A 21,569-nucleotide genomic window follows, 5' to 3' on the forward strand; every position below is an offset into this window, starting at 1 on the left:
GCCATTGCAATTGAAAAGATGCAAAGCAATTATTGCTTGAGAGGAAGCAAGTGAGGAGGGAAGTGAGCGTCGACGGGTTGCATGACTTATCCAGATGTGGCGCAGGGGGCCGATCGCCAATCAGTGGCGAGAAATTAATGTAGCTCAACTTTATCGGGAAAGTCATTCGAATCGGTATCCGATTGTCCGGCCGAAAAGAGATCTTGAACTATTTCGGTGGATCGGTGGACCGGACAGGGCTTCTCTGGGGGAACCATCGTGGGATAGCTTTCAAACTTGGCTCTGTGTTTCTTGGTCTATTCAATGCATGCTGACTGCTCAGTCTTCTACGGAGTCCAAGTTATCATTGTCTCGTCCACCGCCGATTGATACTGCCTGTCACTCAATAGAGTTATGCGGAGCTCCACTATCAAGAGCTGAAGAGTGTCCCTGATGCCTGAGGCAGAATACGTGCCGCCCGCGGAGCTTGATGTCAGATCCGCAGTGCTGTACGACTACGGCGTATGCTGCCGCGCTTAATCAACACATCGCTTCACATCACCCGACGCCATGTCTTATGCGGTCGAGTCCAAGAAGCGCAAGTTCCACCGAATGCTGGAATCCATCTCGAAGCCTCTGACCCTCGAGACTGCGTCGCGGAATCCCGGCCCTGAATCCACCATGACCACCAAAAACCGCACTACGGCCGATCTTTCGATCAAGAGAGTGAGGCTGGATAATAACGATACTGCTGAATATCCCGCCGTGCGCAATTCTACGTCCAAAATTGCTCGGCCCGACCTTCAACGAACAAGTTCTTCGGCTTCCACTTCCTCCACGCGTCCAACATTCGTCCCTTGGGACCGTGAAAGATTCCTCGAACGCCTCGAGACTTTCCGTCGCGTCGACCGTTGGACATCGAAGCCGGCTGCGATAAACGAAGTACAATGGGCGAAGCGCGGATGGGTGTGTACGGATGTTGCGCGGGTCAGCTGCATCAGCAACTGTGGTGGCTCGGTCGTTGTGAAACTCCCGGATGAGATTGATGAACTAGATGGGTTCGACATGGAAAAGGCTCAGGAGAGGAAACAAGTCCGTATGTGTGATTCGGTCGTGAACAACGCCCTATCTGCCGTTCTGGTCCCTGCTAACGGACGTGTGTACAGGTTTGAGATTGGTTGAGGAGTATCAAAAACAAATGATCGAAGAGCATGGCGAGAACTGTCCATGGAGGAACAGGGGTTGTGATGGTAGGTCTCGTCATTGAATTCTCGGCTGCGCTTGACGAAGAGTTATGTCTGACTATGCGCAGCGACAATACAACATCTGCCATTGACCAACGTAGATGTCGCCATACTCGGACTTCGCACTCGATACAGCCATCTCCTTCAAATGAGTGAAAGGCTACCCAATCTTGAGACGCTACGCTTTCCAGACAGCTTCGATATTGAGAGCCTTGTGCACTTCCTTCCCACTGACTGGTCTCAAAAATCCGATGGCGGGACACTGCCGCCAAGCGATTCCAATGAAGAGACCGGTGGAGAGGCCTCGGCTCCGCCACCAACTGATTTGCCATCTCAGGATGTTAACAAGGCCGCGCTCGCCATTGCACTATTCGGCTGGGACTCAAGTCCCGACTCATCCACAGATCTTGTCGCTTGCAAAGCCTGCTTTCGGCGTCTTGGTCTGTGGATGTACAAACCCAAAGCGAACGGAGACCGTTCTGTCTTCGACTCACTTGATGTGGCAGCTGAGCACATGGACTATTGTCCATGGACTGACCGCAATGCTCAGAATGGTACTGGAAAGGCCAATCAAAATCTAGCTTCTCTCCGCAGTGGCTGGGAAATAGTCGCCGAGGCTATCAAAGTGAAGCATCGCAGGCAAGAACGCTCGACAGCCCCAGAAGGAAGTCCACGGCCTGAGCAGAAGACGCATGACGCTGAAGTCTCCGATGACGAGGGTGTCCCAGATGAGGAGAAAAAGAAAGCTGCAGATCGTGAATGGTGGGCTAAAATTCGACGTATGAGGCAAGTTTGGACTCATAAGACGCCACGTCGCAAGCCTGCACCTCCCGCATCAGATGTGCCCTAATTCGAGGCTTCCGTATGGCGTTCTAGCAGATTGTAGCAATTGGCTTCCTCATTGCATTATTTTGAGCGTTTCACAATAACCTGGGTTTCATAGTTTAGTCATGTCTCATTGAGTTTTCACTTCTGTCCCCGACAGAAACTAGAAGACTTGTTACTTGAGCGTGTTTGAGCACTCCTCGACGTCTCCCTGCTATCTCTATATTCAGTAGGCTCATGCAGCCTTACGTCACACTCAACCTGTGGTGATCGCAAAGACTTTTATTTTTGACACCGGGACGCAACTGCCGTTTTCCGAACCGTCTTCCAGAACGGTCAATTATCACAGCCGTAGACGGTCATATTTCAATGATCAATCTCATTCAAACGTCCCTGAACTGAGGATCCTTGACTGTCGAGCATCATGATCCCAGCACGAAAGGTGTAAGTCGCACCTGAATCTCAGTCCACGCTCGGGCTACTGCGATGCTTATCACATTAGTCTCATCTCAGAGATGCGCATGAAAACTTCATTTGATAATCTTTGCGGCTGCCCAAACTTGGTTTTGACGCCCTGCCAATGGCCGCCAACGCTCACTTTCAACAGTGGTCAATGAGAAGTTTCGCTCACAGTGGTCAATTCTAACAAACGACATTTCGCGGTTATCCGACTTCAATATAAATTTAAGACCTCGCCGCTGCCAGGCCGACTTTGATCTCTCTTCCACAAATATCTGGATATTGATGCTCACGAACATTGATTTAAATCCTTCATCACAGTGATTCGGTGATTGAAGCTTATATTCAGCACTGAACTGACCTGACTGCACGTTTAAGCCCTGCTACCAAAGCAATAGGCACAAGCACTGCTGGTCACCAAAGTACGTCACCATACATATACTGATTGACCCATCTCGCCCTCGAGCCCTTGCCCCGACAAGGTGGCCCAGGAGGCTGACCTAAGGTACGGGTAAGGTGGAAGTGCACAATCTCGAAATCTTGCTTGAAACTTCTTCTTGAAAATCTTCGAAGACCCCGAGTGAATGTCTCCAATTCCAACCACAATCTCGCCACAGACCGGATCGACAGAGACCATCTGCGCAACAATTTCGTCATCCAGCACCTGCGACAAAATGACCGTTGTTACCGATGCACCGGAAGGTGGTGCAGCTGCACTTAATGAAACCATGGCCCTTTTCCCAAACGATATGTTTGCATTAACCCCCCGCCTATCACCCATTAATGAAGCCATTGATTCTCTGGAAAACGAAGCGCTTGCAATTGACGCCAATGCAAGTCTAGTCAATTTTCCCATAGATCTCCCAGAGGGTCAAACAGTTGCCGTCACTGGCAGTGAGCCTCCATTCGACGAGGCCATTGACTTTTCAGGGACCAATACAATTGGACTTGCCGCCAATGCACCTCCAATCTATGAGCCTGTGGATATCCCAGGGTCTCGAACAGTTGCAGTCGCCGCCAGTCAATCTCCAATTGATGAGGCCATTGATCTTCCAGGGAGCGAAATGCGTAAACTTGCCACTGCCACACCTCCAGTCAATGTGCCTGTGGATTTCTTAGAAGACGAAAAATTGTCATTCACCGCCACTACCTCATACAGACCGGATGTACGCGCTGATGATCACCGTGTCAAGATGGACCGGCCTTCTTCCGTCCTGACAGCCGATCCTAGTTGCTTCGTGATCACCGAGGAGGAAAAAACTGCTATCGAATGTCTGGCACCCTCAACGGCACATGTATGGTATGGTCCAGACAAACCGGAAGGTGCCTTGACCACCCCCCAGACCCCTCTGAAAGACCCTGCATCCCCTGAGCCAGCCCCATCCCAGGCTAAATCTCAGAGTGCACGAAGACGGATGAAAGTTCCTTTTGCACCCGCAAGCTTACCTGATCTGGATAGGGATCTGAACGAAGAGCAGATCAGGCTTGTCTGCGCTCAGCTCCCAAGAGTGCGACAGAAATACGGGCAGTACTTTTCGGCTGCTGGGTTGATTCGCGCGGCCTGGAGCCAAGCCCTTCTGAAGCGAGGTCCGGACGGTGAGATGCTTCTTCCTGAAGATGTTCTTCGATCGTGCATGCCAAAGTGGAAGGAGCGCCTGGAAAGTCTGAAATCCGAGGAATCCCCTCGGAGCCACACTCGCAAGCGCCATGAAAGGGAATCTTCTACCGCAGAGGGCCCGGATCATAAGAGCATTTCGGCCAAGAAGGCGAAAAGGCTTCATAAAGACGCCGAAAAGACCTCAGACGTCGAGACTGCCCCTTCTCCAAATATCCTCTCACGGAAGAAACCCATGATCCGGATCCGGGCAGACACCAGCCGCCTTGGGGAATCTAACAAAGGTAATGCAGCTGAGACCGGTGCCTGTCGGGCTGCCGAGGTCAGGGTTCGTGATCCCGGACGTGCTTCAAAAAGCGAAGCTCGGAAGATCTTCGACTCGGGAGCTGGACGACCATCTGTCAAACGAAGCGCGATGGGAGATGCTTTAAGCGAGCAAGGCAATCTCTTTACACATCGTGTGAAATTTTACAGGTCGCCACCGACTGATTCCCAGTCAGCAGATCAGATTGCACCGCCTGCACCTGCTGGTCATTCGAAGCTGTTGGATCCAAAGTACCTAAAGAGCTTCAATGATTTCCTTACCCAGGAGATCCGTCGAATGGATGATACAATTCTCCAAATTGAGCATGATCCAGCTACGCGGGGCGAAGCAGATACTCTACGGAACCATTGGCATGCTCTGGTCAATCTGCGGGATTCTTGCACCCGCATTGAGATGACTTCCGCGTCTCATAAGAAAGAGTAGATGATTCTTGAAGGGTTGACATATCTTTCTTATGGATGTTGAGCTGGAAGAGTTGTATCTTCACAATGCTCGCGTGCAGCGTTCTCATTTTGCACCTCTCTTATTCTTGTCACCTTCTTATTCTTTCTTGTTTCTTTATTGGAGGCAGAAGCTGTTGAGAAAGCTCAGCTAGAGATTGTTCGTTAAACATCTCGGGAAGCAAAGGAAAGGCAAAAAAAAAAGGACAGCGAAAAAAAGGAAATCAAACGGAAAAACCAGGAGAAAAAAAGCAAGAGCCATTGTGAGAGAGGACACATTGCCTTGGCGAAGGATTTGCAAATACGCGGTGCATTTAGTTTGAATTTGGAATTGGATTTTGTTTAACCAACTCTCCTTGATACATCTACTGACAGGTATAAACCTAATAGACTCAGACGATCGCGGCTGTTGTAAATATACACTTTTGGTGACATTCACCACAAATGGTGATCGTCGCCTTATTGGCAGGTAATGGTCTCTGAATGATCATGCTACCAAGATGCCATCTTCCAATTCCATAACCAGAGTTTATGGTTTGTCTGGAACCGAGAATCATTCAGATATTCATAACATCCAAGATTAAACTATGGAACCTTATCCCTGGGTACATGTAGAGTGAAATAGAATATGTCTCGAGGAGCTCATTGGAATGCCGGCTCTCTTTCTGAAAGTCTGCAAGAACTTTGTGGAATCTTTGATTAAGATGATGATTGTTCGTCTTTCCACTTCCCTCTCTGATATCGAATCATTATGTAGATCAAAATGGAAAAGACACGCCGTTTTACCTATTCCTAGAGCTTGTGTATGTAGATCTAGGGGTCAGTAACACATTAAAGAGACCTCAAGACCCTACAAAAAGTCCAGTCAAATGAATTGTTTTTTGACAATGTAAGTAGGCGTAAAGAAAGATTCATGATCTGTTTGAGAAGGCCTCGATGTTGGAATATGTGATATTGAAGTGAGGCGTGACTTTTCGTCGGCAGCTCACTTGCGAACATCATGTGAAGGTTCAAGGCCGGGCCCGCGTCTAATGAACAGACCAGACCCACTAAATCAAAGGCACGAAGCTCCCTTCTGCCGCTCACACCTTTTGCTATCCAACAACTCAACTTTTTTTTTTCTTCTTCACACAACATCGATTCACACTGATTACCCTCCTTTTAGTGTTATCAGTGTGGGGCCTTTTGACTCCATCAGACCCATAGCAGCGATCTACGAACAACCGAACCCAACCCTTGTCTCTATCGATCTCCCACGAACCTCAACATTCAGTGAGGCGAATCTCTCATTTCAGTCAGCCATTCCACCCGCATCCGCGAACTGCAGGCCAAAATGGAGAGATCTCCTGGGCGAGAATACAAAGATCATTCTAGTGCCTCCCACGATGATAGTCAGAGAAACGGCTCGCATCGCTCGCCTGACCCATCGACAGAGCACAATGGGTCTCATGATGATCGGAAGCGCAACCTCGGCGAGAACGGGGCACCAGACACCGATCAGCAACAGCAGTCATCGGGCCCAATGAGCAAGCGCAGACGGATGCAAGAACGACACCAAGCTCGCAGACGTGGTCGCACACCTCCACCTTCGGTCTTCTCCCGACGTGATCGCTCTCGCAGTCCCAACAGCAATGCCGCCAATCGCGATGACTACTCGAGACGCTCTCGATCGCCTCTTCCGCCTCGTTCCCCAGACCCCCAGGAGCCCCCCAAGCAACGAAAGCGGCCTGGTGGTGGAGCCCGGGCGGGCTTGCTTAATCCCGAGCAATTACGTCGTCGGCAAGAAGAGCGCGAGCGCGCCATGGAGGAAGATGCGATGCGCACGTCGCGGGACCGCGGTGTCTCTGATGTTGTTCGGCAGCATTACAATGCCGTTCCAGAACGAGGTCGAGAATGGCGCAAGACAGAGAGCAAGATCAAGGGACTACGAAGCTTCAACAACTGGGTCAAAAGCACTCTGATCCAGAAGTTCTCACCCGACGAGGACTTTGTCGCCCGTTTCGATGATACCAAGGAATGGGCCGATGAAAGTCTTCGACCAGATGCGGCTGAAGACAAGCAGCTCCTAGTGCTGGACCTGGGCTGTGGCAAGGGCGGTGACCTAGGCAAGTGGCAGCTTGCGCCGCAGAAGGTAGAGTTGTATGTGGGTCTCGACCCTGCAAACATCTCGGTTGAACAAGCTCGCGATCGGTACGGGCAAATGCGCTCTCGAGGCGGAGGTGGAGGTGGCCGTGGTCGACGTCCGCAGCCTCCCCTGTTTCACGCCGAATTCGCGACCAAGGACTGTTTTGGCGAGTCATTGGCCGACGTGGACATCATTCAGCGCGTCGGTATTGACGCCAATGCAGGGCCAGGGGGAAACTTGATGGCGGCACGATGGGGCGGTGGTGGGTTTGATGTCGTAACATCGATGTTTGCCATCCACTACGCTTTCGAAAGTGAGGAAAAGGCGCGTCAGATGCTCAGCAACGTTGCCGGTTGTTTGAAAAAGGGCGGTCGGTTCATCGGCGTGTGCCCCAACTCGGACGTGATTACAAGCAAGGTCAGCGCCTTTCATCAGAAACGCAAAGAGGCTGGGACCGCCAAACCTGCAGGGACTGAAGTCCCCGAGGATGGTGAGGTGGAAGAGGAGGAACGATGCGGATGGGGCAACGATATCTACAGCGTTCGCTTCCCTGGCGAGACCCCTGAGAATGGCGTGTTCCGCCCGCCATTCGGATGGAAGTATACGTACTTCATGTCCGAGGCAGTTGAAGGGGTCCCAGAATACGTGGTCCCCTGGGAAGCATTCCGAGCGTGAGTGTCCGACAATGCTGTTCTCATACTCGACTAAGCACTGACGACATATAGATTGACCGAGGACTACAACCTGGAATTGCAATATCGCAAGCCCTTTTTGGACATCTGGGAGGATGAGAAGAACGACCGCGAGCTCGGCCCGCTAAGTGAGCGGATGGGAGTACGCGATCGTCATACTGGAGAACTGACGATGACCGAGGAGGAGAAGGATGCAGTCAGTAAGTGGTTCAGCATGGCATATTCTGCACGCTGCTTTAGCTAACTTGAAACAGGCTTCTACCATGCCTTTTGTTTCTACAAGGTTTAATGATGAGATTCGGTCAGAGACAATCGTGGGCATAGCTTCGCCCTCAAAGTGGAAATCCATCTTTGAGCTATCTTAATCCTGAACATCCTCGTTTCTTGTTTGGTGTATAGCATTCATTGCCTCGTATTAGAGCGTTGCGCAACGTCGAGTGTTTATCATATGGTCGACTTTGCCTATCTCCTGGGAGAACTCGTTCAGCTGTAGTATATTTCTTTTCTGATGGTGTCTTGACGCACAACGTAGAAGACCGCATGAAATCGCTCTGACGGTTTCCAGCTCTTGCGATAAGCTTATCGCTGTAATGTAACCCAATCGGGACTAGTGCAGGCGCGTCGCGCGTCCGAATTTCGCATTGCTTTGTTGCGCCGTCAAGCTCATATCCGTTGGTAAAAATATCCTCAAAATCCCGGCTATTGTGTCCGTCGAACCCAGACCTTTCTTCTACGGTCACAGGGTCTCTTTGTGCGACAAAAAAAAGCAAGTTTCACAGATTTCAAGACCTCCAAATGCTCTCCGCAACTCCCGCGCGACAGCGCACCTCGATATCTCAATCTCGTCCCCCACCAAGCGGTGCGCACGCCCAAGCAAGACAAAATGCCCAAGGAAGACAAGAGCCAGAACTGCCCGAGTATCAGCCTCCTGAGTTCATAATCTCACCCGAAGCCAATCGAAAGCTTCGCGCCCTCCTGGACATGCAATACCTCGAAGTTGCCAAAAAACACATCCACGATGCAGGCATGCAGATCACCTATTCTGCGGGCGAAGTGAGCGATCACCTCCGGGACGCGCAAACTCGTTACCAAAAGTCGAAAGAGAAGCGTCGCAATGACGGAGACGGCCAGGAAGAGGATGCGGAAGCCGGGGACGAGGCTTACCGGCGTCTTGCGGAACAGGAGCGCAAAGTCGGTGAAATCATGGGCCGTCTGGAGGAGAGGATGCGTCACATGGTCGATAGTGATATGAAGCTTGTGCGGATGACGGAGTCGTTGAAAGATATTGACAAGGAGGAGGCTCAGAGACAACATGCCATATTGGGTGCGCGGCAGACGCGCAGCCAACGAAGGGAACGACGACCGATTGATTCTGAGGATGAGGATGCAGAGGAAGATGATCCGGCCCGAGAGCCTACGCCTGTGCGGGAGATTCGCGAGGCGAATGCGCAGAATCCGCCCAGTCGAAGGTTGAATGCCTCGCTGGCTGAAGGACAACAGAAATGGGAGGAACTCTCTTTGACTCAACGGTGCGTTGCAAAAGATTTGTGATCTGATTCGTCGACATGAGGGAAGTGGCATTGCTGACGAATTTCCATTGATGATTCTACAGCTACGCTAACAACAACGACTACACCGGGTTCTACCGCGTGGTGCATGACTCCAAATACCCCGGAGACGAAGCACCTCCACTGCCACACTCTTCCACCTGGTTCGCACACATGGAGGATCCTCAAAGCGCCGCGAGAGACTCCCCAGATCAAGCTTCAAGCGGACGAACACGCAATCAGCGCCAGCCTTCACCAGTAGGGTCCGACGACATTGCTATCGATCGCGAGAAGATCTCCATGAACTGTCCCCTTACACTGCTCCGCTTTAAAGACCCCGTGATCAGTAAATGTAAGCATCGCTTCGAGCGCGACGCCATCATGGAGATGATAACACAAGCACGTCCGATGCCCGTGCCTGGTTCACGGGCTCGTCAAAAGGCGGTCAAGTGTCCCATTTGCGGAACGCCTCTGACCGCTGAAGATTTGGCCTTTGATCGTGCCATGAAGCGCCGAGTCAAACGTGCCGAGGAGGAAGAAGCTCGACGAGCAGAGAACAGCGATTCGGATGATGACGATAGCGACGATCGGCCGTCGAAACGAGAGCAAATCACATTGGCTAGTGACGCGGTAGATCCAGATGACGATGCCGTGGATATCGATCAGCGGCCGGCAGGAACACAGATCAAATCTGAGCCAGTCCCGAGCGGTCAAAGGGAATCATTGGGGACGAGCGAAGAAGATGGGGAGGACGATGAGGAGGAAGAGGAAGTAGAAGAAGAGGAAGGGGAAGAAGAAAACGAGAGTGAGATGTAGATGAGGTCCCAATTCAGGTGCGGTCCCAGGTCAATCACGTTCTTTGCCCAAATACCCAGCCATACATCGATTTCAATGGTCTTAGTGAGCGGGAACTGCAGGCATGGCTTCATCAATTAGCACCTATAAGCGGAGATTGGAGTGAAGTGATCCGCGACTCAGCATGTATCAAGACCCTCCCGGCTGCGACTTTGGATCGCAGCATTAAATCAGCGCTACTATGGAAAGATTTCGCGTGAAAAGCTACAGGTTTCCCAGGGCACATGCAATGTCTAAAGACACATCGTCCATCATAGGCGATTAGGCACCAAGGTTGATCAGCATTCTGCGGGAAAAAACAAACAGTGATCATCTCTCCAGTGCGGGTGATGGATCGAACGACCCCTGGCAGCATCCATGGAGCTACGGCAACCTTACAAGTCGATAGAAGGCACGTAGGCATGAGATAGAGACATTCTAACGGTCCACGATGTTGGCTCGATAACAACACGGAATGGAGCTCTACCGGACTTTAAGATTGGCTTATCCCGAGTCCATTTATCGCCGGCATGACCTAAGCTCCGCAGATAAGATATGCCGACTGGGACGATCCCGCCTCTATCAATGCACGTCAGCGCGACAACATCCCCACTGCTGATAATCTATGGTGGAGTAAGTGTCTCTTCAACGACACTATGATCCCCAGCCTGCCTCTATCTACTCGGCAAATCCAGTCCGACCCGTTCCTGTTCCACTCGATAGGCAAGGAGTTTGTGGTCGATTTCTTATCGGGGAGATCATTTGGAGACACCTGCCTGGAGACTACTACCTACGGTAGTTACATATTTACGTCGAGTATTCAACATCCACTATCCGCCGTTTAATTCCCTTTCAGTCATTTACTTGGTCATCCCACCTGCTGTTAATGGATGTTTATGGCTTGAAGCTCAGTGATATCGTCCTGAACAACAGATTCGTTCAAGGGTTGAATGGCTCGCAAGACTTGTCATCATTGACACCGTAGTACCTGTATAGTACTTTTTTTTGCCTGCTACTGTATATGATCTTCCGAGGCGAGCGCCAAAGCTCACTAGTGTGATAATTAAGTAGGTGTTGATGTCCACTGCATTGGGACTACCCCATCTAAAGCATCTGTTAGACATCGAGTCTCCACCCGACCTACATCAATGATCATGTAATCAATCAGTTTCTCTTTTGCATTCGAAACTCATAGTACGTGACCTCAACTTGTATTCTCTTCATTTATACGGCGTCCAAGAAAGCCCACCGCCTCGCCACCAACGTGCCTCCATGCAGTAACTACGTAAGTTACTGACTGCAAGTTACATAAGTACCACCAACCCCGGTCTGTCTCACCCAACAGCCGTACCAACAGAGACTAAGCTCTCCGAGGTAGTGGCAAAAGCGATCGACCGGGACCGGACCCTGATTGGTAAAAGGACTCACAAGACATCTCCAGACGAATGGTCATGACTGATCATTCGCAGAGCAGCTATATGACTCGTGCACCGCACATGAAGTCCTAAGGACCTATGATAGGACGCAGCGGGACTGCCGTAGGTGGTTGGCAGCCTGTGACAGTCCTACTGTGGCTCTGTGGCTGCGACGCTATCAGTACAAGGGGACAGGGAGCGCTGGAATTTGAGTCGGTGATCAAGACTTAGATATTGACATTTCAGACACTGTGAGGATGAACGTTGGGTGATATGAGAAAGGGCACCAGGCTAGTACTGGCTCTTAGCTATCTAACTGATCAGCAGATATTAACGCGAGTGATCGAGGTGGAATGTTCGGTCGACGAGAGCACATGGATTGAATTCCTAACTTCCTACTACCTGATAACTTACCTACTACTACGTCGACTGCCTCACTACTACTGAACTACTACTGTACATGGTTGAGGTGGAAAGAAGCACTGATTACTAATTAGTAATTAGACACAAGAACAAAAGCACGGTGCACGTGCCTCGGTCGATGTGGAATGAATGTATCGAGTGCTATTTATTTACTCTTGAGAAGTTCAATGTTGAGACTACTAACTCTAAGAAATGACTATAGGTGATGCTGCAGGTGCCGGTGAACTGGTCACCCTATTCAAGTTGCCACATGTCGACGTTTGAGGCTATCTTTGCTGTGGTGTGTTTCATTATGTGATACAGTTCTACCGATCTGCTTCCAGTAGAATATGCGGGTCTGTAGTACTATGCACATTATACAACATGGATGTACCCGACCACACTAGGCCCCTGAAAGTTTCCTACGCTTATCGTCTGCTCAGAAGACTGGAGGAGAATGTTCATCTTCTCCGACTTTCGCTGTGACTGACTCACCACAAATAGGTGTTGGTCCGTCTGACTGACTCACTACCAATTCATACCTTACGATGTTGGTCCGTCTGAATTTCAGTGCCCGACCTTAGTCATAGACCCATCGAATGCTGCAGTGGTCTCACCTACAGTGACCGTGAGTCAGTAGTATTGAGAGCACTAGTATCCTATACCGAACAATAATGTGTGATCACAAACAAGCCATCACAAAGCCTATCTCTCCCCTCCAGTCTGAGAGGCCCATATAATCCCCGCCATCAAGCCACCCAAGATACGCTATGCAACGGCAATACGGCAGGGTTTCTAGGGTCACATAAGGTGGCTCTGGGCATGACTGTATCACTGTGTGTCCTCTTCGCCGCCACCATTTGTTGTTGACTTTTTTTTCCCATTTTGATCTGGAGAATCGTTTCTCCAGTCTCGCCGGCTTCCCCGCAACTCTGAGAGACAGATGGCCCATATTCCATAGTTCCAGACTCAGAAAGAAGCACCGTCAAATCTGGGGTAAATGACTTTGACTTCCGCCCATGCTTCAGGAGACGGTGGCATGTGCAACGGGGGAATGTGGATCGGGAACCAAAAGACATGATCCGGGTACCACGTTGTTTGCAGCGATCCTCGGCTCTCTCTCGCGACCGAGTGGATCAACGCGTATCGAGTCTACGACACTACTGAAAGCTCTGCTTGTGCATGATGGAGAGATATGAGAGGAGAGACGGCACCGGGACGCTGGTGGTGGTCGCCTAGAGGAGTTTGTCTATCAGGTTAGTCGACCACTCTTGAGTTGTAATGATCTGCCATCGATTAGCGACCGGAAGCTTATCATCTACCGTGTACGCCGAGATGGAAAACGCCATTGCTGAGATCGGCGTGTGGAGTGTGTCAGCATGATGCCTCAAATGATCGTATCGTGGAGATAGAGAGTCGTGGTGCGCCAGTTCAGCTTTTCAGCAACCAGAACACGCCGAGGGTGAAACTCACAGGCCATGTTTCATCGTGGCAAGTGTAACTCTGTTATCAAAGCGGGCCTTTGTGGGCTGACCGCCTCCAGTCCATGTGTCGGTTGGCTTTCACGAGTCACTTTCGGTTAGTAGGCCTTGATTGGAGACTCGACGCGAGCTCAGCTGGGGCAGCGTTGCCTGAGCGGCGAGGAAATACACACACACACACACACACACATGCCCTCTCTGAATCTGTCTTTCATCTCATGGAATGGTACTACCTCGCTAACCATCTCCATGTTCCATTCAGAGCTCATCCTGCATAATCGCGCCTCGCCGCAGCCTATCCTCCAACATAAGGTGTAATCATATACTACTCTCCCCGCAGAGAAAGCGGTTCCCAGCATGGTGGAAATGCTGGTTGTGCTTCCCTAGTCCCACTCGAGGTCTGGTGACTGGTCCAATTCTGCTGGAGGGGTTCGGGTCACGCCGATTGAGGCTCGACTGGGCGGGTTCCCCTCTCTCTTCCCATGGGGTGGGTGAAGGGTGGAAAAAGGGGGATATTCTGAATTTCCTGATTCAGCCTCGAAGTGCTTCCAAGTGGCTCAAAGTGGATAGCGCTGGACAAAGCATGAGAGTGTTTCGATGCTACCTTGCCGCGTGGTAGCATTCATCCCTGCGACCTTCCCCAGTCCCGGCAGGCAGTCCAGTCAAGGTCTGTTCACTTCGCTAGACTCGATCCGTCCACAGTCCATAGCGTCTGTATCGCCGGTAGTACTCCTTCTTCTGTTTTGGTAATCTATAGAGGGACGACGAGAATCACGAGATCTCTTGACTACCTGAGTACTGAGTACTGAGTACTGAGTAGTAAGTGAGTAGCACTGTAGTACTGTAGTAGACTCTTGGTCCCCAATTACCCACTGTGGAAAAGGGACTTGGCCGCTACATCTGACACCCATGATCGCGTCCCAGGAAGAGAGGTATTAGCCTAGGTACCCACTCTCAACCCCGATCCCAGTAACTCGTCTCTCTCCCAATTTCCAGTCCCACCTGCGCTTCTCCAGGTCTTGTCTTTCCCAAAAGGGTGTCAGGTCATACGAATGATCGACCTCGGATGCACAGGTTCATATCTTGGACTAGTCTCAATCATGAGAATACACCCTCACTAAACGGGGCTCGGCTCGTGCTTGACAGCTCCGAGACGGTGGTAGCGGTACCCATCCTACGATTTCTTGACGGTCCAGTTCTACAGTACCGGAGTACACTGAACATCGAACCCACTCAACACACCAACACACCAACACCGTGAATAACGGTCGTCTGGCGGGTGCCTCTCTACGCTAAGTTTTCGGTCAAGCTACCCTGCCGTCCGATTGTAAAGTCAGATGGTACTTTATCTATTTTTGTGAATATCGTTTTTACAACCACCATCATCCCTATTATTTTGATTTTCTTTTTTCCAGACCCTTTCCTCACCTTTTTTTTCATGTGTCGAATTTTAAGTTTGACTCTTAATTTGTTTTGGGAAGTATTCGTCGTTCGCCAGAGCGTGAGGTGCGTTCGAGCTGGCCATCGCATCTGATCTCTTAAACAACACCTTTTTCCTGTGACCCCCCTCAATTCTCTCCTCTGCACTCTTCCTCTTCCCCACAAAGAAAACCATTATCAACAACACCACAGCGCTTGACTTGCTTATCGTCGATCCCAACTCTCAACCTCCCACACTCTCCACCTTCAACTTTCACCTCGCCTCGCGCCTCGCCCCGTTCAACTCACGTCTTCCAAAAAAAATACCACATCACCACACACACGTGGCATAGATCACATCGTTTTTTTTTTCCTTTCAGCACGCCTCGGGTCCTAGTCCCTGCTGCACACATCACCATGGCAGAGGCAGAGCCCAAAGCTCCCACCACCGAGGTGGGCCCGAGCTCCTCGTTCACCGATGATGTTCCTCGTCCTCGTGGTTGGATGTACAAGCGCATCGGTAGTGGTAAAGTCAACCTGGGCTGGTATGCCTCTCCCAAGTTCCAGCTCGGCATGGTGGCCTTTGTGTGTTTCCTGTGTCCCGGCATGTTCAACGCTCTGAGTGGTCTCGGTGGTGGAGGCAAGGCAGATGCCCATCTGGCCGACGATATGGTGAGTATCAGAGTTGTTCTTGCGTTTGCCTTTGTCATAAACTTTCCTCCATCGAAGCACAGTTCCACTTTGGAAGAGCTGCTCTCGCGTCAATCGAAGCTTGCAATCACAATCATCTACCTCACATCCAGTTTTCTCGTTGATCGGTTCATTCTTCGACCCTGTGCAAGTGACTAACCACTCGTGGTCTCCTAACATTAGAACACTGCTCTGTACAGTACCTTTGCTGTTGTGGGCTTCTGCGCCGGTACAATCGTCAATCGCTTGGGTGTTCGCATTGCTCTATCCTTTGGTGGTATCGGTTACTGTCTCTATGCCATCTCCTTGCTTGTGTCAGTGCACAAGTACGTCCCCGGTTTCAACATCTTCGCTGGCGCCTTCCTCGGTGTTTGCGCCGGTCTACTGTGGACGGCTCAGGGCACTATCATGATGTCCTATCCCACCGAGCGGTCTAAGGGTCGCTATTTTGCATGGTTCTGGGGTATTTTCAACGTCGGTGCCTGCTTGGGTAGTTTGGTAAGTCTTGAAAGCGTCCGAAACCCAGCTCACGTCTGCCCTTCTAATATATTCCCCCGAGTAGATTCCCCTCGGCCAAAATCACAGCGTCAAGACCAACAGCACCGTCACCGACGGCACTTACATCGCTTTCATCGTGCTTATGTTTGCAGGTGCCTGTCTGGCTTTGTTCATCTGTGACGCTGACAAGGTCGTTCGTGAGGATGGCTCCAAGGTGATTCTGATGAAGAGCCCCAGTTGGAAGACCGAGATCTACGGTCTGTGGGAGACCATCAAGGCGGAGCCTTTCATCATCCTCCTGTTCCCCATGTTCTGGTCCTCGAATTGGTTCTACACCTACCAGCAGAATGCCATCAACGGAGCCTACTTTGATACTCGCACCAAGTCGCTCAATGGCTTCTTGTACTGGTTTGCTCAGATCGTGGCGGCCACCATCATCGGTCCTCTCTTGGATTCCAACCGAGTGCGGCGCAGTGTGCGTGCCAAGATCGCCTTTGCCGTGCTGTTCATTCTGACCATGGTCATCTGGGGTGGTGGTTATGCCTGGCAGAAGCGCTACACTCGTGAGAGTGTGAGCAAAGATGCCATTAAGGCCGGCACTTTCACTCCCTGGGACTGGACCACCCCGGGCTACGTGGGTCCCATGTTCCTCTACTTCTTCTATGGCCTGTACGATGCTGTCTGGCAGGGTGTCGTCTACTGGTAAGGTTTTCCCCAGTCTCTCATCCGGGCCACCCACACAAGTCGGCATCAACGTATGCTAACATCGAGTTTCTTCCACCATTATAGGTTCATGGGTGCTCTTGGCAACTCTGGTCGTCGCTTGGCCAACTTGGCTGGGTTCTACAAAGGTCTGCAGTCAGCCGGCTCGGCCGTCATGTGGTCTCTCGACAGCAAGAAGACACCTTTCATGAATGAATTTGCGTCCAATTGGGGGATCCTCGCCGGATCTCTGGTGGTTGCTCTCCCCGTTGTGTTGATGCGCATTCGCGACACTATCCCCATCGAAGAAGACCTTAAGGGCACCGACGAGACCATTGAGGACGTTCTTCCCCCCGGGACCATCGCGGAGAAGCGTGTTCACGGCGAATCCTAAGCGAACGATTTGCCAGCTGAGGCGCAAAGGGTCTCTTTTTCTTCACTTTCCGCCTTGGAAAGAGACCGACATGGCTCTATGAACTTTGAGTTGTTGGACGTCTGCCTCGGAAGCGCGAAGGATACCCAGGCAAGGTTTTACCTCTTTCTGATCACGCTTGTTCTATGAAATGACGCATGGGTCCATCCGCTTTTTGAAGTTGTTAATTTTCTGACGATCATGGATCATGGATGACGGGTTGGCCCCCTAAACATGCAAATTGACACCTATTGTCCTCTTACCCAACCTTGTCCCTACACTGTCCCCCCCCCCCCCCCCCACAACACCGCATCTCCTATGTACTCCACCTAATTCGTCGTAGTTTTTAATCCACTGATGTTGCGCATCTTGTCACTTTCATGTCCACATACCCAATGCTATGATCAATGAAACAATCAATGTTGACTATGAAATGTTTTTTTTCTCCAACGCTGTATCGACACCACGTGTGTTCCGTGCCACCGAATTGACATCGGTCTCCGATTTTTCTTCCAAGACTCATTGGAGTCATCATTCACGGACCAAACAACAGTCATCATTAGTCACGACAAGACACCGGCCGCTCCCACGTCGTACCATTTTCTAATCGTATCACCCCCGGCCTTCCAAAGCCGGTTCCATTCCATTCCATCCATCCATCCATCCCTAACACAAACGTAGACCAGACCCTCAAAGTCCCTTCTCCCAAACGTCTTACCTAAGAACATCACCTTGGCACCTACAGGCTACCACTACGGTACTGCGTACAGGTAGGTAGCAGTACTGTAGCTATTACCCAGCTACCCAGAAATAGCAAGCAATAGAGACCACGACCACGACCCCAACCACAACCCCAACCTCTCGAACCAATTCACATGCGAAATGCATACGACCACGTACCAACTTGACCACCGCAACCCCAGTAGCAATCGACCCGAAATCCCATCTTCGCAGTCACGTCACGTCACGTCTTCTGACTGCCGTCCTAAGATAAGTAGGTCCAGTAGCTATGTAGATAGCCAGATCCAATAGGCAAAGCAGAAAAACAAGACCGAACCGGAACCGTCCCGTCCCATCTACACGGTTCATTTCCTGTCCGAAGATAAGATGGCGTGCACTATTGTGGGCGTGGGCGTGGGCATGGGCATGGGCATGGGCATATATCCCGTCTGAATAGCGTCCTCGCTGAGATCTTGCGCGTTGAGCAATCTGAATGGTCGCGCGTCTCAGGTTCGTTGTTTCGTTCCGTGCGGGTGAAATATTGGATGATGCGCGTGGGATTTGTCTTGGTGGGTGGTATGTCGCGGTCGAGGTTGATGGTTTGGGCGTGAGGCCTGACGATGACTTGGAGCAAAGATGGGTGGTGTTTGTGAGAGCGAGAGATATACCGATCCATGAGGACTGGGTATTGAGGCTGGACGGGGTGCGACTTGTTAAGGTACTCTTGTTGCGTTATTGATTCGCTGGAATCTACTTCAAGCAATCTACGATCTAGATCTAACCCGGTGTTGTCGTGTTCCAGAGCGGCTGCTCGTTTTCGGATCTCGAATTTCCCGCCAGAAGGAAATGATGTGACATGGATCGAGAACTTAGTTTTTTTTTTTAGCTTTTTTGAGATCAAATACCAGTGGCATAGTACTCATGGTTTCTTTCCAGACAGATCACCTAGTATCAGTGGCCTTGGTAATCTTAGTCCTCCGACTCACCAACTACCGTGTACCTAGGAAGCTGGGGAAGCACCACCACGTTTTCCAAAAGTCTTTCCATTCATTTTTGGAGACAGCCCATAGGGGAACAAAAACTACCAGTGTAGTAGGGTATGCGCGTGGAAACAGACAACTACCAATCCTTGGCCCAGAGATAAGCGACAACCCACCAGTGTCAACAACATATCGGAACCATCGAGGATCCGTCAGAGGAGACGTGAAATGAATGAGGTCCGGCGCTGGAGAAAATCCTCATCACGTGCCCGTCACCTCGATGCGCGTCACATGTGAGATCCAGACCGAGTTCTTCACTACCAAGGAATGTCGTGGCAGTGGCCAAAAAAAAATAAAAAACAAACAACAGAACATGCCCTTCCGGATCGACCATCGTAAGTCAAGAGAGCGCTGGAGTAAAGGTCGCGCTCGAATACTCGGCAATCCTTACTTTGTGATCAGATTAAGGTAATCGGCCACAATCAAAGTCACCATCCTATTGATTTTGTCAGTTGACGATCGCCCATCCCAAAGGCGGGAAAGGGACTGGTACTTTGGGAAGCATAAGAGTGGAGGAATGGGAGTGGGGTGGATGCGGTGGGCCGCATGCTGGCGACGGAGAAACTTACGCATGAGGGGCGATGCGCACGTAGTAGGTGCCGAACCCCCGGTAGAATCGCAACCATCCTTCCTCCTGGACAACTTTCTTTGCACAATCGATGACTCCTCGGTAGGGCAATTTGCCCGTGGCGGGGTCCTTTTGTTGCTTCTGCAAACGAGTCTTGACAAAGTCAAATGGCAAGGACAGGAAACTGGCAAAGAATCCCGCGATCGCGGAGGCGGCAAAGGTGGTGGTCTGTGGGGAAAGGCTGGTGTGCTGCTTGAGCTGAGCTTTGCTCTCCGCGAAGAAGGTCAACTGACCCATGTTGAGAGCCATGGCGCGAACCACGGTGGGCAGGGCGCCAGACCACAACGCAGCCAATCCTTCCTGCTTGGGGATGCGAACCAAGGCGTCAAAGACGGAGCGGTAATTGGCACGAGCTTCGGGAGCTTTCAACCCATCGGATTGCATTCGTACAAGAGCCAAATCGGCAGGGTTACCAATCATTGCGGCAATACCACCCGCCGAGAGACCCGCGGCGGCGCGTTCAGCAAAGGTGACCTTGCGGCCTTGGTCCTCGGCTCGCTTGTTGAGCTTCTTGATGAAGGTATCGAAGAATCCGAGACGAGCAGTGGTGTAGACGGCCTGGCGAAGCAGTCCAGCGGACAGACCGGTATACAGGTCGAGGGCCTTGCCCGAAGCGATGATCTCCTTGGTGATCCCCAGGGCAGAGGGTCGAGGACCGGTGCGGGCACCCTCGCCCGCGAGTTGCAAGCGGACCTTGACCATGTCGACAGGCTGGATGACGACCGTTGCGGTCATACCGGCCAGTCCGCCGTTGATGAAGGGAAGAGCAGCCCGCATGTAGGGGTGGTGCAGGAGAGTGGTGGTTGCTGCTCCAGGATTCTCTATGGCAGCTTTGGTGCTTCGCTGCGCGGAGAGCGCGGTATCTTTGATGGATCGTGACGCCATTGTCAGTTGGCGGGCTGATCGAGAGTTGGAATATCTGTGAGGGGAGATAGTCGATGTGTTAGTGAAGGAGAACGTAGTTTGATTGACATGGGACAGAGGCTGATGGAGCATCTGATGGAACCGCTGAAGGTTCAGACCGAATGTCTTTTCTTCGAAGAAAGAGAGACGCTCAAAGTGGTGCTGAGAGTGGCATGGAGGAGGAGATAGTAGACGGACCAGACACTCGAGGGGAAGACGAACCAGACACTCGAGGGAAAGAGATCGAGTCGCAAAAGACTCTGCTGAGGACGAAAGGACAAGACGACAGGACAGGCACGCTGTTGATAGGTGAGAAAGTACACATCAGTCTTGTGTCACTCTTGCAAGGCGCGGAGTCCATGCCCCGGTGGCTCGCCAGAAATCCATGGGACACTCACCCAACGCTCCGGCCCGCAGTTCAAGATGGGGATTTTGCAAACGGTGCGAAGCCAACGATGAAGGACGAAAAGGACGCAGTTGGGAGGGGGAAACAGGTGAGGCGAAGGGAAGAAGAGGGGGATGAAGAAGAAGAAGAAGAAGAAGAAGAAGAAGAAGAAGAAGGGTGCGGAGGTGGGACGCGGTGGTCCAACAAGCTCACTTTGGAATAATGATAAAAGCAATAATGCCTTGTCCTGTCAGGGAGAGCGGTTTTGACGGAAAGGGAAGGAGGGGACTGGGAGAGCAGTGCCTTGAACGCTTCTGGTGGTCAATGCAAAGTGTAACTCCGGGCCCCGGCCAGCAGGTTCCAAGTGAGTCGGAGGATGTTGGAAGTAGCTCCTTGTATCCAACCATTAGCTCCACGGCCCTAGGTACCCAGGAGGCACCGGTACACGTAGTCGTCGTAGTCGTCTAAGGTCAAGTAGTAGTACTGTAGATCTGGGACCCCTAGTCTCCCGTCCCAGGAGCGACTGATACACACGTCTGGAACAGGGTGCTTACGTAGTTATCATACAAGACTACTAGTCCTTCATGTCTCTGGTCCGAACAGTCCTTGGTCTGGACTTTTCACCACTCCTATCGCTCCAGTACTGATCTCATCTCAGGTGCGTCCTGATGACCACACCCCATTACGCATCGTTCAAGGCACGACTTTCTTCGTTGTCTCCTGTGGTGATTGCTGCCCGAAAGGCAACGAGCAAGGGTCGGAAGTATATCAGAACATGAGTGATGAGTG

General features: G+C 51.3%; 7 protein-coding genes across 7 annotated transcripts; 6 read left to right on the forward strand and 1 right to left on the reverse strand.

The window, feature by feature from the left end:
- Positions 1-549: 549 nt before the first annotated feature.
- On the forward strand, positions 550-2,073 carry N7539_000923 (uncharacterized protein; the record flags this gene model as incomplete). The annotated part of the gene is made up of 3 exons (XM_056930527.1): positions 550-1,075; positions 1,146-1,229; positions 1,292-2,073. The coding sequence occupies 3 exons, from the start codon at positions 550-552 to the stop codon at positions 2,071-2,073; spliced, it is 1,392 nt and encodes a 463-aa protein (XP_056794820.1).
- A 1,108-nt stretch (positions 2,074-3,181) lies between these two features.
- N7539_000924 (uncharacterized protein) lies at positions 3,182-4,870 on the forward strand (the record flags this gene model as incomplete). The annotated part of the gene is made up of 1 exon (XM_056930528.1): positions 3,182-4,870. One exon carries the CDS (start codon positions 3,182-3,184, stop codon positions 4,868-4,870), a length of 1,689 nt encoding a protein of 562 aa, XP_056794821.1.
- Positions 4,871-6,220: 1,350 nt separating this feature from the next.
- Positions 6,221-7,993, forward strand: abd1 (mRNA (guanine-N7)-methyltransferase; the record flags this gene model as incomplete). Its single annotated transcript, XM_056930529.1, has 3 exons — positions 6,221-7,683; positions 7,738-7,904; positions 7,959-7,993. The coding sequence occupies 3 exons, from the start codon at positions 6,221-6,223 to the stop codon at positions 7,991-7,993; spliced, it is 1,665 nt and encodes a 554-aa protein (XP_056794822.1).
- Positions 7,994-8,499: 506 nt separating this feature from the next.
- On the forward strand, positions 8,500-10,067 carry N7539_000926 (SUMO ligase MMS21; the record flags this gene model as incomplete). Its single annotated transcript, XM_056930530.1, has 2 exons — positions 8,500-9,233; positions 9,317-10,067. 2 exons carry the CDS (start codon positions 8,500-8,502, stop codon positions 10,065-10,067), a joined length of 1,485 nt encoding a protein of 494 aa, XP_056794823.1.
- Positions 10,068-15,219: 5,152 nt separating this feature from the next.
- N7539_000927 (DUF895 domain membrane protein) lies at positions 15,220-17,086 on the forward strand (the record flags this gene model as incomplete). The annotated part of the gene is made up of 4 exons (XM_056930531.1): positions 15,220-15,474; positions 15,676-15,990; positions 16,055-16,692; positions 16,780-17,086. The coding sequence occupies 4 exons, from the start codon at positions 15,220-15,222 to the stop codon at positions 17,084-17,086; spliced, it is 1,515 nt and encodes a 504-aa protein (XP_056794824.1).
- A 2,165-nt stretch (positions 17,087-19,251) lies between these two features.
- On the reverse strand, positions 19,252-20,377 carry N7539_000928 (putative mitochondrial dicarboxylate carrier protein; the record flags this gene model as incomplete). The annotated part of the gene is made up of 2 exons (XM_056930532.1): positions 19,252-19,300; positions 19,434-20,377. 2 exons carry the CDS (start codon positions 20,375-20,377, stop codon positions 19,252-19,254), a joined length of 993 nt encoding a protein of 330 aa, XP_056794825.1.
- A 140-nt stretch (positions 20,378-20,517) lies between these two features.
- On the forward strand, positions 20,518-21,003 carry N7539_000929 (uncharacterized protein; the record flags this gene model as incomplete). The annotated part of the gene is made up of 1 exon (XM_056930533.1): positions 20,518-21,003. One exon carries the CDS (start codon positions 20,518-20,520, stop codon positions 21,001-21,003), a length of 486 nt encoding a protein of 161 aa, XP_056794826.1.
- Positions 21,004-21,569: the final 566 nt, after the last annotated feature.

The sequence above is a fragment of the Penicillium diatomitis genome (genome assembly GCF_028827545.1).
Source record: "Penicillium diatomitis strain IBT 30728 chromosome Unknown utg000001l_segment0_segment0, whole genome shotgun sequence".
In the NCBI taxonomy this organism is placed as follows: Eukaryota; Fungi; Ascomycota; class Eurotiomycetes; order Eurotiales; family Aspergillaceae; genus Penicillium; species Penicillium diatomitis.